The 19,277-nt window shown below is 42.4% G+C and overlaps 1 protein-coding gene and 1 pseudogene across 1 annotated transcript in view; both read left to right on the forward strand.

The window, feature by feature from the left end:
• The window catches only part of lta4h (leukotriene A4 hydrolase), a 70,359-nt gene that overhangs the window by 35,703 nt on the left and 15,379 nt on the right, over positions 1-19,277 (forward strand). Inside the window, exons 12-16 of the mRNA XM_080207793.1 lie at positions 2,101-2,245; positions 2,354-2,457; positions 9,665-9,735; positions 14,270-14,324; positions 18,612-18,707. Coding sequence (XP_080063919.1) covers positions 2,101-2,245; positions 2,354-2,457; positions 9,665-9,735; positions 14,270-14,324; positions 18,612-18,707 — 471 coding nt within the window. The remainder of the gene's footprint in view (positions 1-2,100; positions 2,246-2,353; positions 2,458-9,664; positions 9,736-14,269; positions 14,325-18,611; positions 18,708-19,277) is intronic.
• On the forward strand, positions 417-570 carry LOC145355545 (ATP synthase F(1) complex subunit epsilon, mitochondrial pseudogene; annotated as a pseudogene).

The following is a 19,277-nucleotide window of genomic DNA, read 5'->3' on the forward strand; positions in this document are numbered from 1 at the left end:
TTTTCCTCTTCTTGAATTGACAGCATTATTTAATAATTTCCATTTTTTCTTTCTTTTAATTATCATCCAAACTGCGTGTAATGTTTCTTGCTTTGAAAATAAGACTACAGACATTTTCTCAAGGTTTGAATAGGTCAGTTCCAATGGGAAATTCTTGTATTCTATCTTGTACTTTCCTGAAAAGTACATGTTTATAAAGCTACCTTCCTAAAATACCAGTTAAGTTTGAAAAAGTTTGGTCTTCCAAGACAGGCCAGAGGATTGATCTGGAAAATAGCCTGGATTCTTTGTTCCTCATTCTAATGAATTTGTACATTTCCATGAAATTACTAAGTCCTCAGGAATCTGACAGTGTGACATGCTCTATTTTATGAAGCAGTTTGTACCATTGTGCCTTTGAAGGCAGTGACGTGAAGATGGTGGCATTCTGGAGGCAAGCAGGCCAGAGTTACATTCAGTACTCTGGAACCTGTGCGCGGGTGGTGAGGGATGCCCTAAAACCCCAGCACCCAAGCAGAGGCCGGGAAAGCGGCAGAAGTAAATGCCAAAGTCAGCAAGGCAAAACAATAATGTGACCTGAGCAGCTTCCACGTACCTGAGCATTCACAATTTTCACAGTAACTCCATTGCAGTGTTAATGTCAGCCTACTTGTGACACTAATAAATAAAATTTAACTTAAAACTTCTAAATGAGAACTTTTTGTCCCATCATCCTGAAACATGGAACTGTGAATACTGTGAATCCATTTAAAGACTGTCTGCAAAACTGACCAAATGCTAATTAAAAATATAAAACAAAAAAAACCCAGGAAATGATTAAACTTTATTTCTGCTAGAGACATTAACTCTGAAGAAGAATTGAGATTTGCATCATCCACATTTAGTAATGGATCATGCAGATCTACAAAAGAGTCTATCCAGGTGTCTTCACACTAATAAAGCTGGAAGAAATATTTCCACAAAAGATTTCTTGATCCAATAAAGACATTTCCTTTCCCTCCATTTCTATTCCCTCTTTCACAGATTCTATGCATTCAACCCTTGTATTGGTGGTTGGCACTAACTATAAATCTAGTTTTTAATTTTGTGGTCTCTATTTCCAGGACATTCAAAAATAACAGGAGAGTGTAATGGGTCTCCGTATGCTCTCTAGCAATGCTGCAGTTAGAGGTTAATTGTTAACCTTGGACAGGCTATCACATTCACAGTTCCTGGAGGGACATGGTTTTGACTTAGACTCCATTTGCTAGTAAAAGCCATCCTTTTGCTATTAGCACAAAGCAAAATTATGGAAGCCTGGGCTGTGACAGTTGTATCATGGAAAGATGTTTAGTGTAACTGACAGGAGTGAGGGATGGGAACCATTACTTTGAGTGCTGTTTGGGGAGAATATGGTGATATTTGTTCTTTTGCAGCAATGTAGAATCATAGAATCCCTACAGTGCAGAAGGAGGCCATTGGACCTATTGAGTCTGTGCCAACTGCAATCCCACCCAGGCCCTATGCTCAACCCTACTTACATACCCTGCTAATTCCCCCGACACCAAGGGGCAATTTAGCTTGGCCAGTGCACCTAACCCGCACATCTTTGGAGTACGGGAGGAAACTGGAGCACCTGGAGGAAATCCAAGCAGGCACGGGGAGAATGTACTTTACAGACAATGACCCAAACCAGGAATCAAACCTGGGTCCCTGGCGTTGTGAGGCAGCAGTGCTAACCACTGTGCCACCATGCCCACTCTCAACATCTCAATTTCCCAACAGCAGAATCACTGATCATGTGCATTTCACTTGACTGGGGCACTGTTGTTGAAAGTGAAACCTGCGCATGCGCAGAGAAGAAATAACTGTTATATTAACTCCTGACCTCTGACTTGATTTATTTAACGAAGGAACATATTTACATTTGGCTTCTCTCCACACATGCTGCCCCATCTAACTTTCTATTATCCTTCTTTTATTTCGTTTTGTACTAATTTTACTTTGATTTTTTTGTGCACAATGTTTAAGTGTCAACTTTAAACTGTTAATCTATATAAATTCATTAATAGATGTTACCTTTTCAGAAATTGATGATTTGAAATTCATGCTTTCTGCTAGGTTGAGACATTTGGTGCTACTAATCCTCTGACCAATCTGGTCCCCAAGCTCTGTGAGATTGACCCTGATGATGCATTCTCATCGATTCCATATGAAAAAGGATTTGCCTTACTTTATCATTTGGAGGAGTTACTTGGAGGACCAGGTGAATGCATCATATTAGAAATTAATATTTAGTTTTGTAAATGCACATTGTCTTAAATTCCTTTAGATTTTTTTATATTGAAGAATTTTTTTTTGCATTTGTTGCTAGACATCTTCATGGGTTTCCTCAAGGCATATGTTCAGATATTTGCCTACAGCAGTGTAACCACAGAAGACTGGAAGAATTGCCTGTATTCATACTTTAGTGATAAGGTTAGTACCTTCAGATAAATATGTGGAATTAATTTCTTTTTGTTGTCATTTTGGTTAGGAATTTTTCTGCATCTCTTTAAATGTCAAGAAGACCATAAGAAATGGGAACAGAAATAGGCCTACTCTACCATTCAATGGCTGATCTAATATTCCTCATGTCCACTTTCCTGCCCTTTCCCTGTAACCCTTAATTCCCTTCCTGACCAAAAATCCATCTATCTCAGCTTTAAATATACACAAGGACTCTGCCTCCACAGCTCTCTCTGGCAAGGAGTTCCAAAGACACTCAACCCTCAAGAAATTCCTCCTTTTCTCAGTCTTACAATGGCACCTAGAACAAAGAACAAAATCAGCCCGGGAAACAGGCCCTTTGGCCCAACGATCAAGGCCCTAAGTTCATCCAACTTTCCCGTCACACTCCTTGCATTAAAATAGATGCACCTAAGACCCTCAGGCCCTCTCGGATCCTCCTCCTCCTGGGGGATTTCCCTATCAACTAGACTTACCCTGACCTCCAACTCACTCCCAGTCGTCCTCGTCCTCGTCCTCGTCCTCGTCCTCGTCCTCGTCCTCGTCCTCGTCCTCGTCCTCGTCCTCGTCCTCGTCCTCGTCCTCGTCCTCGTCCTCGTCCTCGTCCTCGTCCTCGTCCTCGTCCTCGTCCTCGTCCTCGTCCTCGTCCTCGTCCTCGTCCTTACTAGTTTAAACCCTGCCTAATTTATATATATTTAAATTTAATTTAATATAATTTAAATAATAGTTTAAACCTGCTAAATGAATATAGCTGAGGAGGACACTGGGTTGCAGGGGTGTAAAATAGACAGTATTGCAGTTGATAAGGGGGATGTGCTGGATATTCTAGAGGGTTTGAAAATAGATAAGTCCCCTGGTCCGGATGGGATTTACCTAGGATTCTCTGGGAGGCAAGAGAGGTGATTGCAGAGCCTCTGGCTCTGATCTTCAGGTCGTCGTTGGTCTCTGGTATAGTACCGGAAGATTGGAGGATAGCGAATGTTGTCCCATTGTCTAAGAAGGGGAACAGAGACTTCCCTGGGAATTATAGACCGGTGAGTTTTTCTTCTGTTGTGGGCAAGGTTTTAGAAAAAATTATTAGGGATAGGATTTATAGTTATTTGCAGAGTAATGAATTGATTGGAGATAGTCAGCATGGTTTTGTGGCGGGTAGGTCGTGCCTTACTAACCTTATTGAGTTTTTTGAGAAAGTGACCAAAGAGGTGGATGGGGGTAAGGCAGTTGACGTGGTATATATGGATTTTAGTAAGGCGTTTGATAAGGTTCACCATGGTAGGCTTCTGCAGAAAATTCAGATGTATGGGATTGAGAGTAGTCTAGGAAATTGGATCAGGAATTGGCTAGCGGATAGGAGACAGAGGGTGGTGGTTGATGGTAAATATTCGTCATGGAGTTCGGTTACGAGTGGTGTGCCTCAGGGATCTGTTTTGGGGCCACTGCTGTTTGTAATTTTTATTAATGATCTGGATGAGGGTATAGCTGGGTGGATTAGTAAATTTGCTGATGACACCAAAGTCGGAGGTGTGGTAGATTGTGAGGAAGGGTGTCATAGTTTGCAGGGAGACTTAGACAGGTTGCAGAGCTGGGCCGAGAGGTGGCGGATGGAGTTTAATGTGGAGAAGTGTGAGGTGATTCACTTTGGTAGGAATAACAGATGTGTCGAGTATAGGGCTAAAGGGAGGACTCTGAATAGTGTGGATGAACAGAGGGATCTAGGTGTATGTGTACATAGATCCCTGAAAGTTGGAAATCAAGTAGATAAGGTTGTTAGGAAGGCATACGGTGTCTTGGCGTTTATTGGATAGGTTTATGGACGAAAAGGGATTGGTTTAGATTAGTGGGTCGTTGTTTTTTTTAAAACTGGTCGGCGCAACATCGTGGGCCGAAGGGCCTGTTCTGCGCTGTTATGTTCTATGTTCTAAACACTCCAGCCAACCTCCCAGGTGAAATACGTGTATCCTTCCCATTTAAGTGTTCCCTATCCCTCTTATACAAGTGCCCTTCCTTTGCAAAGACTTCCCAGTGGTCAACAAAACTAAAACCCTCTGTCCTGCACCAATCCCTCAGCCATGCATTCAGCTGCAGGATCTCATTATTCTTATCCCTGCTATTGCTGGGCACTGGCAGCAGCCCAGAGATTGCCACCCTGGAGGCCCTACACTTCAGCCTGGCTCCCAACTCCCTGAACTGCGTACGTATTTCCCCCCTACTCTTCCTTCCTATGTCCCTCTCTCCTACATGTATAATTACATCCGCCTGGGTCCCTTGGCCCTTCAAGATTCCCTCTATCCTCTCTGACACATCCTGTACCTCTTTATTCTGAGACTATGTCCTTTGGCCCTAGACTCTCCCAAGAAGGGAAACATCCTCTCAGCATTTACCCTGTCAAGCCCCTTAAGAATCCTGTATGTTTCAATGAGATCATTTCTCATTGTTCTAAATTTCAACAAGTAGCATCCCAGCCTGTTTAACATTCCCTCATGGGGCAATGCCACTATACTGGGGATTGTCCTAGTGAACCTTCTCTGAACTGACTAAAATGAAATAATACCTTTCCTCAAATAAGTGAACCAAAGCTGCTCACAGTACTCCAGATATAGTCTCATCAGTACTTTGTACGGTTACAGCAAGTCTTCCCTGTTCTTGTACTCCAGCCCCTTTGCAACAAGGGCCGACATTCCATTAGCCTTCCTGATTACCTGCTGCACCAGTGTGCTAGCTTGTCTTGTTTCTTGCACAAGTGCCCCCCTGCCTGTGTTGCACCTTTCTGCAGTTTTTCTCCATTTAAATAATACTGTTCTTTTGTTTTCCCTTTCAAAATGAACAACTTCACATTTTCCAACTTTTTGCCCCCTTGTTTAATCAGATTTTACCCTAATTGCAACTTGCCTTCCACCTACTTCTGTATTTTCTGCAAATTTGGCTGTGGTTCATTTGTTGCCTTCCCCCAAGTTAGTAATATATATTGTAAACAGTTGCAGTGCCAGCACTGATCCCTGTGCAACCTCACTAATTACAGGTTGTTAACCTGAAAAAGAACCCCTTGTCCACATTTATTCTTTCCTGCCCGTTAGCCAGTTCTCAATCCATGCTAATATACTACGTTCAATATCATTGGCTCTTATATGATTTAACCTTATTGCACGTCTTCTGGAAGTCCAGATGCAACACTGGTTTGCCTCTATTCACAATAGTTGAGACTTCCTCAAAACTCTAAATTATTCTAAAAAAACAGCTTCTCTTTCATGAAGCCATGCTGACTCTGCTTGATTAGATTGTGATTTTCCAAATGTGCCGCCATTACTTCCCTAATTGATTTCCAACATTTTCCAACAGTAGATGTTAGGCTGTATATATATCTGCTTTTTGCCTCTCTCCCTTTTTGAATAGTGATATCACATTGGCAGTTTTCCAATCTTCTGGTATTTCTCCGGAATCCAAGGATTTTTGGAAAATTACAACCAATGTAACCAATATCTCTGCATCTATTTCTTTTAGATTCCTAGGATGCAAGCCACCAGGACCAGGGGATTTATCTGCCTTTAGCCCCATAAGTTTGTCCAATACAATTTCTCTAGTGGTGTTACTTGATTCTTTCCACCATATTCTTTAATATTAATGGGATGTTGAAGTATATTTCGCTGTAAAGACTGATCCAAAATATCTCTAACTCTGTCATTTCCTTGTTCTCAATAACTGTCTCCCCAGATTCATTTTCGAAGGGGCCTATATTCACTTTGATCTCCCTCTTTTTATGTATTTAAAGAAGCTCTTATTGTCAGGTTTTATATTCCTTGCAAGGTTAATTTTATTTATTATTGTCACATGTATTGGGATACAGTATAAAGTATTGTTTCTTGCATACTATGCAGACAAAACATACTGTTCATAGGGTACTTGGGAGAAAAGGAAAGGAGAGCATGCAGAATATACTGTTACAGTCACAGGTTGTAGAGAAAGATCAGTTTAATATATGGTAAGTTCATTCAACAGTCTGGCAGCAGGGAAGAAGCTGTTCTTGAGGCAGTTGGTACATATTCTGAAACTTTTGCATCTTTTTCCCAATGGACGAAGGTGGAAGAGACAATGTCCAGGTGCGTGTGATCCTTAATTATGCTGGCTGCTTTTCCAAGGCAGCAGGAAGTGTAGACCATCTACACAATAGTTTTCTCTTGTGGTTTATTTTCTCTCTTCATTATCTTCCTAGTCCTCCTTTGCTGGATTCTGAATTCATCCCAGTCTTCAGGGCTATCACTGACTTTTTCCCCCTGTATAAGCTTTTTCCCTTCACAATACTCTCTTTCACTTCCTTGATTAGCCATGGTTCGGTTATTCCTCTTAGAAGATTTCCTCCTTACTGGGATGTATTTTTGCTGAGAGTCTTGAATTACCTCCTTAAATGCTTGCCACTACCTGCTTACTGTCTTTCTTGCGAATCTATCCACCCAGTCCACTGTAGTTAACTCTATCCTCATTGTAATTCTCTTTATTTAAGTTGAACACAATTATTTCTGACCCAGATTTCTCACATTCAAACTGAGTATTAAATTCTATCATGTTATCACTATTTCCTAGAGAATCTTTTACTGTTGAGTCATTTATTAAACCTGCCTCATTACCCTATACAAGGTAGCCTATTCACTGCCTCCATGACATATTGCTCTAAGAAACCATTGCTAATGCGCTCTGAATTTGTTGTTGTAGCTACCTTTCCAACTTAATTTACCCATTCAATATGAAAATTAAAATGACCCATGATTATTGTTATTTTTTCATACTGCTATTATTTGCTGATTTATATCCTTTCCTACAGTCTGGCTATCGTTTGGAGGTCTTATACTCTACCAATGCTTTCTTTACCTTGGCTTTTTTTTTTAAAATCTCATCCCAAATGGATTCCAGTTATCCCAGAAAAATAGAAATCTGATAGTATCAGCTTGTAGGTGTAAGTCCTAAATTTTTATTTTGCACTTTTCACTCATAACTTCATAGATATGTACATGTGTTAAATAAAAAAAACCTAATAACAACGGTGCTTCAGGGAACATTTGGAATCCTCATCTCTCCCCACTTTCCACTCACTGGCTGCAGAGTAGCCTCACACTATAGAATGGGCAAGCCACCATACTGAGCAACTTCAAAACTCTGCAAGAAGTTGCCTAAGTTTAATTTAGTTTCTATAACGCTTGGTTATGTTACAATTATCTGACCATGTTAAAAGCAGCATCTCTATCCTTGCATGTACTACTAAACATTGGTAGGCCTCCCATGCTCCCCAAAACCTAGTTTCTTAAGAATTCTAGATGTTAATAAATTTACTATTAATGATATTTGAGATCAGGGTCTAGAAATTCAATGGCACAATATAGCCTCCATCGTGGTGGGACATTACGAGCTGGAAGTACAGTCTGCCATTTTGGTGTAGGCAAATAAAAAGATGTTCAATAAAGCCAGGTTTATATATGGCCTATCTGGCAGTCCTTAACTGTGGCTGTTGCAGTCCATCACCAAAATGTGAAATTTTTAACGTGTGCTGCTCCTATCTCCATGTTAAATCTACAAGACAAAAGTAGCTAAAATGTTCGTGGGCTTGGCATTAAGTTTACCAATGAACAATATCATAATTTGTTAATTTGTCTAGATAATCAATAAACTACTTTTGTCATTTTTTGAGGTTCTATGAGTTGGGTATTTGCTATGCCTTGTCAGACATGGGCTGTTCCCTCTGATTATGGAAATAAGACACAAACACAACAATTGGGTTTTCGTGGAGAAAGCTGCTAGACCGTCCTCTTTGTTAGGCTTGAGTTAAGAATGTAGAAGGTTTTTTCACAAAGAACCTATTGGGTAAGGGTAGATTGTCCAGAGTTTTGTATTCTATGTTAGATTAACTAAATTGAGTGAGTTTACTCATAACTATTGCCATGTATTGTCTCTTGCTCTTTTGGAATTAAAATAGCTTACTGTTTGTTCCGGCTCCAGTTCACTAAAGTGTGAACAGTCAAACTGCTGAAGAATTGACAGAGCTCAACTGGAATGAGTGAAAGATGCAGAACAATTTTAACCTCTTTAAAAACGTGAGATTGAGTCAGGTGTGAGATTCAAACCTAAATTCAAACTGCCTGCGTTTTCACTAATGGAGGTGGCGCAATGCTAGCAACTCCCACTCAGAGTTTGGTAGTTGAAAGCTTTGAAGCTGGCCAGGTGCTTCCGTTTTCATGGGGTTTCTATTTTCAACATGTGTTGGATTTCCTAGACATTGGAGAAACAAGTAAAAAGGAGTTGAGAAGGACTGGATCCATCAGGTATGTGCTTTTCCAGCGCAGCTATGGACCAGGAGGACTAAATGCTTCCTTCAGGCTGTAGGAAGTAACCTGTAAACATCCCTCATTCCTCGATGTGCACTCCACCCCAACACTGACATCATCTGATCTCCCTTGGGTTTCTCAGCCACCATCTCCAAACAACCCACCCCCAACCCTGATTCCTCTCCTGAAGTCTGCTCCTCAGCTTACCGCGCACCCCTATTCCACCATCATCACGCAACTTGCCTTATAGAAACATAGACCATTACAGCACAGTACAGGCCCTTCGGCCCTCAATGTTGTGCCGAGCTATATCCAATCCCAAGATCAAGCTATCTCCTCCCTATAATTCTGGAGTGCTCCAGAACTATCCCAGGCTACAACCTTTTCCATTGTTTCTTGACAAACATCCAAGCCTGTCGCCATGGAGCTGAAATTGCATGGTGTTCAGGGAAGCTTGAAAACCCTATCTGAGTAAATATTGATTTGATTTATTATTCACATGTAATAGCATACAGTAAAAACTATTGTTTCTTACGATACTGTGGATGGTAATGTCTGATTTCAACACCCAGGCAGATGGTTTGTGATATCCTTTAGATTTAGTAATAAGCAAATACTGAGCAGGTTGGTCATGTGTAGATATTGAGCAGTGAGAGTTTGTTTCAGAATGGAGGGGCATAGGATCTGATTCCATGAGTGAATCATGCCTATTTTACACATGAAGATACTTAAGGCAGATTCAAATTTCAACCTGTACTTATACATATTGAAAGAGTTCAACTTGAAACTCATTTAGTGTTTTTTTACATTAGAAGATGGGATATTGATCAATATATACTATTACATTTAATATTTTTACTTTTCACTAGACTGAGATTTTGAATCAGGTTGACTGGAATACCTGGTTCCATTCTCCTGGAATGCCACCATTCACACCACAGTAAGTCTCCTCTCCCTTATTTCAGTAAGGTTTCTGAGATTAAACAATGACAAATAGGCTGGCACTAATGCTAAAATTGCTTGGAATTTCAGTACAGCACTTAGCATGTTCAACTAATGCTTCAAGACGAATTATGTCAGCGAATAAAGAAAAACAAGTGGACCGATGATTCACAGTGATTTGGAATTCTGTAATTTAGCAGATATGTAATGATGCATGTTGGTGAGATCTCCTCTACCTGACAGGAAGATCAGTCACATTTTACTTATTCAATTGTTAATTTGTCTATTTTACTTGAACATGATGCATTTTTTTAACATATAGTGATTGTTGCCAGCTTGATTAGAAATGGCCTGGTGTTCTGGGGAAATAAACTTAAAAATCATTTCATGCGGCTTTAACTTCCATTGCCCCCTTTTTGAAGATTTGTATTGTGTACATATGAATGTCACCTCAATTTTGTACTTAATTACACAAGTCATTTTTCCTGTAATTTTTGTGGAAACCAGAACCCTATGTGCTCTTGTACATACATCATGCATCTAAACTTTCCTTTGTTGTCCATTAACATTTTCTCTTATTTAAATGTTATCACTTCATATGGAATAAATGAGATGCTAGTTAGTTTTCACATGATTCCTTTCCACGCTGTCTGACAATCGGAAACCGTAATATGCTTGCATCGAGTATTGATGTATATTCAAAGAACAAAGAACAATCCAGCACGGGAAACAGGCCCTTCGGCCCAACAAGCCCGCGCCGCCGCATCACCCTACATCTATTCTACCCTGCGTGATTACGAATAGAACCCCTGACTTAGCCAGATTCAGGGGAGAATAGTGTCAATTTGGTAAAACCAATCAGCCTAAGAGCACATCTTTGGGGTGTGGGAGGAAGCCGGAGCACCCGGAGGAAACCCACGCATCCACAGGGAGAATGCACAAACTCCCACAGACACAGGCCCAAATCCGTGTATCTGCACAGCTAGCAGTGCTAGTCACCGAGCTGTTGCGGCGCCCTTCTACCGGTCCAGGATCAAGCACACACACCGACACGAAGTACTAGGCCACTCCTGGAACCTCCAAGAGTAGCCCACGCACGACCCACCGTGTGCATGCCCCTCGTTTGACAACGAGGTGGACCTCCACCTGCGGAATAAAAGACAAAAACGTTAATCACAAGCCTGCCTTTCCGGTCTCTCCCGAGGTTCTAACCCTTATTTAATACCCCTACCATAACCCTCCATCCTCGTTTCACTCATGTGCCTATCTAACTGAACCTTAAACGAGTCCAATGTTCCCGCCTCCACCACCCTACTCGGTAGTGCGTTCCATACCCCCACAACTCTCTGCGTAAAGAACCTTCCTCTCATATCCAAATTATATCTCTCCCCCCTCACCCTTAAATCATGTCCTCTTGTATTTGTTACCAATCTAGGGAGCAGTCTCTCACTATTGACTCTGTCTATTCCCTTCAGTATCTTATATACCTCTATCATGTCCCCCCTCAATCTCCGTCTTTCCAAGGAGAACAGTCCCAGTTTCTCCAACCTTTCCTCGTACCCCAGCCCCTCCATGCCAGGCAACATCCTGGTAAACCTCCTCTGCACCCTTTCCAGAGCCTCCACGTCCTTCCGGTAGTAAGGTGACCAGAACAAAATATATTTTGATTCTAAAAGAGCTTAAATAACTTTTGCAAGTGAGGCACTTCTGTAAACTAATCATGTGCCCTTCCCAGCAAATACCTTAAATTAAATTTAATCTCATTAATTATTGTCTTAAAATCATGCACCTCTCAAAATGTGGGCATTGTGCAAAACATGCAACTGAAAAATCGCCCTGTTCTTCCAATTTAGAAAACTGTTAAACACATTTTCCTCGAAGACCTGAGATTCAAAATTGTTTAAGAACAGACGAATTGGGCATCAGCCACATGGTCCTTGTACCCAATCACCATTCAAAATAAGATCATGGCTGATCTGATTTTTAACTTCAACTCCACTTTCCTGCCTACCCAGATAACCTTACAATCCCTTGTTAATCAAGAATTGTGCCCTAAAAATATCTAAAGATTCTGCTTCCACAGAACCTGTTGGATGATGAGAGGGAGTGTGCTTTCTTCCATTGACCTTGGTACTGTTAGAACCAAAAACTATAGATACGGAATTGTGCAAAGAAATTTGGAACAAACAAAATGTTAAAGGAAACTGACAAAAGTTGAGCTGTGGGATAAATGAGATGATTTCCTTTGTGAAAAATTGCTGTCGTCATCACACAGGTTGTTGTTGAATTGATTTGTTTTGATCTTTTAAGGTTATCTCAAGATAAAGCTAATGAATATCATAGAACATAGAACATAGAACACTACAGCACAAACAGGCCCTTCGGCCCACAAGTTGCGCCGATCACATCACCTACCAACCTACAGACCTATCTATAACCCTCAATCTCATTAAACCCCATATACTCATCCAGAAGTCTTTTAAAAGACCCCAGCGAGTTCGCCTCCACCACCACTGACGGCAGCCGATTCCATTCACTCACCACCCTCTGAGTGAAAAACTTACCCCTAACATCACTTCTGAACCTCCCTCCCCGCACCTTAAATCTGTGTCCTCTCGTAGCGACCATTTCAACCCGGGGAAATAGCCTCTGAGAGTCCACCCTATCTATTCCTCTCAACATTTTGTAAACTTCTATCAGGTCGCCTCTCAACCTTCGTCTCTCCAGGGAAAAGAGTCCCAGCTCCCTCAACCTAACTTCATAAGGCATGCCTCCCAGTCCAGGCAACATCCTTGTAAATCTCCTCTGCACCCTTTCAATAGCTTCTACATCTTTCCTATAGTGAGGCGACCAGAACTGCGCACAATACTCCAAATGAGGCCTGACAAGGGTCTTATAAAGTTCCAGCATTACCTCCCGACTCCTAAACTCAATCCCTCGATTAATGAAGGCCAGTACACCATACGCCTTCTTGACCACCTCCTCCACCTGCGAGGCCGATTTAAGAGTCCTGTGGACCCGGACCCCAAGATCCTTCTGCTCCTCAACACTACTCAGACTTCTGCCCTTAATAGTGTACTCGTTCATCCCGTTGGTTCTGCCAAAATGGACGACTACACATTTATCCGCGTTGAAGTCCATCTGCCACTTCTCCGCCCAGTCCTGCATCCTATCTATGTCCTGCTGCAACTTTTGCCATCCTTCCAGATCATCCACAACACCACCGACCTTCGTGTCATCAGCGAACTTACTTACCCATCCCTCCACTTCCTCATCCAGGTCATTTATGAAAATGACAAACAACAAGGGTCCCAGAACAGATCCTTGAGGCACTCCGCTGGTGACTGACCTCCATTCAGAAAAAGCCCCATCCACAACCACTCTCTGCCTTCTGCAGGCAAGCCAGTTCTGGATCCACAAGGCCAAAGGCCCTTGGATCCCATGGCCTCTCACCTTCTCAAGAAGTCTTGCATGGGGGACCTTATCAAACGCCTTGCTGAAGTCCATGTACACTCCGTCCACGGCACTTCCTTCGTCAATGTGTTCAGTCACATTATCGAAGAACTCAACTAGGCTTGTAAGGCACGACCTGCCCTTGACAAATCCATGCTGACTATTCCTGATCATGTCAAACCTCTCCAAATGTTCGTAAATCTTGTCCCTCAGAAGCCTCTCCATCAGCTTACCAACCACTGAGGTCAGACTCACCGGTCGGTAATTTCCCGGGCTATCTCTGTTCCCTTTCTTAAAAATAGGAACTACATCCGCAATCCTTCAATCCTCTGGAACCTCTCCCGTCTCCATTGACGACGCAAAGATCATCGCCAGGGGCTCTGCAATCTCTTCCCTCGCCTCCCACAGTATCCTGGGGTACATCCCATCTGGTCCCGGCGACTTATCTACCTTGATAGAATTCAAAAGTTCCAACACATCCTCCTCCTTAATATTCACGTACTCAATCCTTTCCATCTGCTGCAAATCCATAACAAAATCTCCCAGATCGGCTTCCACCGTGAATACTGAGGCGAAGTACTCGTTAAGCACCTCCGCCATTTCTTCTGGTTCCACACAAACCTTTCCCCCCTCACCTTTTATCGGTCCTATCCCTTCTCTTCTTATCCTTTTACCTTTCACATATTTATAGAAGGCCTTGGGATTCTCCTTAATCTTACTCGCCAAGGTCTTCTCATGACCCCTTCTGGGTCTCCTAATTTCCCTTTTAAGTTCCCTCCTACAGTCCTTATACTCCTCAAGATCTTTAACATCTCCTAATTCCCTGAACCTCTTGTACACCTTCCTTTTCTTCCTGACTAGGTTCAACACATCCTTTGTGCACCACGGTTCCCTCGACCCACCAAAACCCCCTCGTCTCATCGGAACGTTGTCATTCAGAGCTCCAGACACACATTCCTTGAATATCTGCCACCTTCCTTCGGTACTTTTCCCTAAGAACGCCTCCTTCCAGTTTATTTGTCCAAGTAACTTCCTGACTTCTTCGTATCTCCCCTTACCCCATGTCATTTCTTTTGCAGTTATGATACCTCAATGAATGATGTTTGCACAAGTCTTTCTAAACGCTGGAGCATAGTGAGTAAAATTGTTCTGTTTAAGTTTCTAAAATAGTTACAAATTCTGGAGATGCATATCAGTTAGCCTCCAGTTATTCAGATTTTGAGATATTTGATTGTGATGTGGGTAAATGTCCAAAATGTCAGCTTTTGCATCTGCTGACTGAGCTTCATGTGTCCATGTGGCATTAATGTGGTTCTGCATACCCTGTTACTAAGCCTATTGCGATGACCCACTTGTCTGTATATTTCTGACATTACATTGCACCATCACGTTGCTGGAGCACATCATCCTGCAAACTAGATTTCTTTCAAAGAACAGTACAGCACAGGAAACAAGCCTTCCGGCCCTCCAAGCCTGTGCCACTCATTGGTCCAACTACGCCATTCGTTTGTATCTCTCCGTTCCTAGTCTGCTCATGTGACTATCTAAGTAAGTCTTGAACGATCCCAGCATGTCTGCCTCCACCACCCTACTTGGCAGTGCATTCCAGGCCCCCACCACCCTCTGTTTAAAAACAAAAGTCCCTCTGATATCTGAGTTATACTCACCCCTCTCACCTTGAGCCCGTGACCTCTCGTGATCGTCACCTCCGACCTGGGAAAATGCTTCGCACTGATCACCCTATCTATACCCTTCATAATTTTGTACACCTCTATTAGGTCTCCCCTCATTCTCCGTCTTTCCAGGAGAACAACCCCTGTTTACCCAATCTCTCCTCATAGCTAAGACCCTCCATACCAGGCAACATCATGGTAAACCTCCTCTGCACTCTCTCCAAAGCCTCCACGTCCTTCTGGTAGTGCGGCGACCAAAACTGGACGCAGTACTCCAAACGTGGCCTAACCAACGTTCTATACAGCTGCAACATCAGACTCCAGCTTTTACACTCTGTACCCTGTCCTATAGAGGCAAGCATGCCATATGCCCTCTTCACCACCTTCTCCACCTGCGCTGCCACCTTCAAGGATTTGTGGACTTGCACACCTCGGTCCCTCTGTGTTTCTATACTCTTGATGGTTCTGCCATTTATTGTATAACTCCCCCCTACATTAGTTCTTCCAAAATGCATCACCTTGCATTTATCTGGATTAAATTCCATCTGCCATTTCTCACCCAATTTTCCAGCCTATCAATATCCTGCTGTATTGTCCGACAATGTTCATCGCTATCAGCAAGTCCAGCCATCTTCGTGTCATCTGCAAACTTGCTGATCTCACCAGTTACACCTCCTTCCAAATCATTTATATATATCACAAATAGCAGAGGTCCCAGTACAGAGCCCTGCGGAACACCACTGGTCACAGACCTCCAGCCGGAAAAAGACCCTTCCACTACTACCCTCTGTCTTCTATGGCCAAGCCAGTTCTCTACCCAGCTAGCCACCTCTCCTTGTATCCCATGAGCCTTAACCTTTTTCACCAACTGTCATGAGGGACTTTGTCAAACGCCTTACTGAAATCCACATAGAGGACATCCACGACCCTTCCTTCGTCAACCGTTTTTGTCACCTCAAAAAAACTCCTCCAAATTTGTAAGGCACGACCTCCCTCTTACAAAACCATGCTGTCTGTCACTAATGAGATTGTGCATTTAGAACGGAACATACATCCTATCTCTAAGAATCCTCTCCAACAACTTCTGTACCACGGACGTCAAGCTCACCGGCCTATAATTACCTGGGTTATCTCTGCTACCCTTCTTAAATAATGGTACCACATTCGCTATCCCCCAATCCTCTGGGATCTCATCTGTGTCCAATGAAGAGACAAAGATTTCTGTCAAAGGCCCAGCAATTTCACCTTTTGTCTCCCTGAGCAGCCTAGGATAGATGCCATCAGGCCCTGGGATTTGTCAGTTTTAGCGTACCCTAAAAAACCTAACACTTCCTCCCTTGTAATGGAGATTTTCTCTAATGGCTCAACACCTCCCTCTGAGACACTCCCAGTCAACATGATCCTCTCCTTTGTGAGTATTGATGCAAAGTATTCATTTAGGATCTCACCTATTCCCTTGGGTTCTAAGCATAATTCCCCTCCTTTGTCCCTGAGAGGTCCGATTTTTTTTTTTCGCTCTGACAACTCTTTTGTTCCTAACATATGAATAAAATGCCTTAGGATTCTCCTTAATGCTGTCTGCCAAGAACATTTCGTGACCTCTCTTTGCCCTTCTAACTCCCCGTTTGAGTTCTTTCCTACTTTCTCTGTACTCCTCCAGAGCTCCGTCTGTTTTCAGTTGCCTGGACCTAATATACGCCTTTTTTTTGACCAGATCCTCAATTTCCCTGGTTATCCATGGCTCTCGAATCCTACCTTTCCTATCCTTCCTTTTTACAGGCACATGCCTGTCCTGCAGCCCCATCAACTGTTCCTTAAAAGACTCCCACATGCCAGACGTGGACTTACCCTCGAACAGCCTCTCCCAATCAACGGCCACCAATTCCTGCCTAATCAGGCTATAGTTAGCCTTCCCCCAATTTAGCACCCTACCCATAGGACAACACTCAGCCTTGTCTATTACTATCCTAAAGTTAACAGAATTGTGGTCTCTATTTGCTACATGTCCCCCTACTGAAACTTTGACGACCTGACCGGCTCATTTCCCAGAACTAGGTCCAGTATAGCCCCCTCTCTAGTTGGGCTATCTACATATTGTTCCAAAGAACCTTCCAGTACACATTTTACAAATTCCTCCCTGTCCAGACCCCCAGCCCTAAGCACTTTCCAGTCTGAGGGAAATTAAAGTCTCCCACCACAACAACCCTATTTTTTTCTGCACCTATGCAGAATCTCCTTACATATCCGTTCCTCCACTTCCCATGGGCTGTTGGGTTGCCTGTAGTATCCCCCCAGCACAGTGATTGCATCCTTCCTGTTTCTGAGCTCCACCCACAGCAACTTATTACATGACCCCTCTAAATTGTCCACCCTCTGCACCACTGTAATATACTCCCTAACTAATATTGCTACTCCCCCATCTCTTTTAGCCCCTCCTCTGTCTCGCCTAAAACACTTATACTCTGGAATATTCAGCTGCCAGTCCTGCCCTTCTTTTAACCAAGTCTCCGTCACTGCAATCACACCCAAATTCCGTGTAAGCATTAAGGCCCTAAGTTTGTCTGTCTTACCTGTTATGCTCCTTGCTTTGAAGCAGAAGCACTCCAGACCTCCAGGCCTGCTCAGGTCATCCTCCTCCAGAATGCTGTTCTTCTTAGCTAGCCTTGCCCTGGCCCCCAGCTCGTTCCCAGCCTTAGTGCTTACTGACCTACTGTTTTGATCCCCACCCCCCCGCCATATTAGTTTAAACCCTGTCGAAACACTCTAGCAAAACTCCCAGCCACGATATTTGTGCCCTTCCAGTTAAGGTGTAACCCATCCTTTCAGTACAGGTGCCATCCTCTCTTGAAGACTTCCCAATGATCTATGAATTTGAAACCCTCCCTCTTGCACCAGTCCTTTAGCCACGTGTTCAATTGTAGAATCTCCCTGTTCCTAGCTTCACTAGCACTAGGCACTGGGAGCAATCCCCCATCTCCCTGAATTGCTCTCGTATGACCCCCCTCACTCTTTCTACCTACATCATTTTCACCAATGTGTACAATGACATCTGTTTGATTACCTTCCCTTTTTTAATATGCTTCCTACCCTCTGAGACATCCAGTACCCCGGCACCAGGGAGGCAGACTACCATCCTGGAGTCTCATTCACGCCCACAGAACCGCCAGTCATCTAAATCTAATCTTAAAAATGGAACAAATTGAATTTATTCCATTTGCAATCTGATGCCCACAAAGGAATGTATTTCTATTTTTTCAAACAATACCTTATCTGCCTTGCTTTCAGTGTGAGCAAATACTGGATGGTAATTCTATCTGAAATATTCAGTCCCTTTCCTGAGCTGCGCACTGTATTACTGACACATAGTCTGCTCCAAAGGATCAGAAGTGAGAATATCTAATACTATGATTCCATTAAGCAGCATAATGCAGCAGGTGGGAATCCACAAGTTAAATTTTCTGCAAATTTAGTTTTTGTTTAATAAAGTAGACCTATTTTCAACTTGTTGCTTTAATTTGTGTGATTGATCTGAGTCCACTGTAGTTGTTAAAATGGTCTATAGTGTCCTGAAACTGTTTACGTGATTTTACCTTTTCATTTTAAATTTGTAAGCACATATTATATTGATAACATCTTGTTACTATTAATTTATAAATGTCAATTGAAACTGATTTGATGCCGATGCATCAATATGAAGTTTGTTTTTTTAATTATGTGCATATATACTGAATAGAATCATTGTTTTCAGGCCACAGATGTCGAGCTGGATTGCTTTACAGAAGGTGACATGAAGGAAATGACACCAGGGCAAAAAATTGAATTTCTTGCTCTTTTGCTTTTGGAGGTAGGATGTGGGTTTGTGTGAATTGAAGTTCAATGTGTCAGAACGTGACTGCATAGATTGACTCTCTGAAGTGGAGATCATAAAGATTTACTAAATATTGCATCTTGTGAAGAATTAAGTATTATCTTAAGTGTTGATTTCAATTTGGTTGTATTTTTTAAATAGCATTGGTCGTTCTTTGGGCAGCATGGTGGCACAGTGGTTAGCGTTGCTGCATCACAGCACCAGGGACTTTGGTTCAATTCCCAGTTTGGATCACTGTCTGTGTGGAGTTTGCACATTCTCTGTGCCTATGTGGGTTTTCTCCCACAGTCCAAAAGATGTGCTGATTAGGTTAGGCCATGTCCCTGAACAGGTGCCGTAGTATAGCGACTAGGGGATTTTCACAGTAACTTCATTGTAGTGTTAATGTTGGCCTACTTGTGACACTAATAAATAAATTTTATGGATTTCAGAGAAGCATTCAAATGTGATCTTAGAAAAATGCATATTAATATGTTTTAAGTTTCACTTTTCTGATTAGATATTCTCTTTAAAGATTAACGTATTCAAAAGAGGACATTTATATTC

The sequence above is a fragment of the Carcharhinus amblyrhynchos genome, chromosome 19, assembly GCF_965287045.1.
Source record: "Carcharhinus amblyrhynchos chromosome 19, sCarAmb.v2.hapA, whole genome shotgun sequence".
NCBI classification, from domain to species: Eukaryota; Metazoa; Chordata; class Chondrichthyes; order Carcharhiniformes; family Carcharhinidae; genus Carcharhinus; species Carcharhinus amblyrhynchos.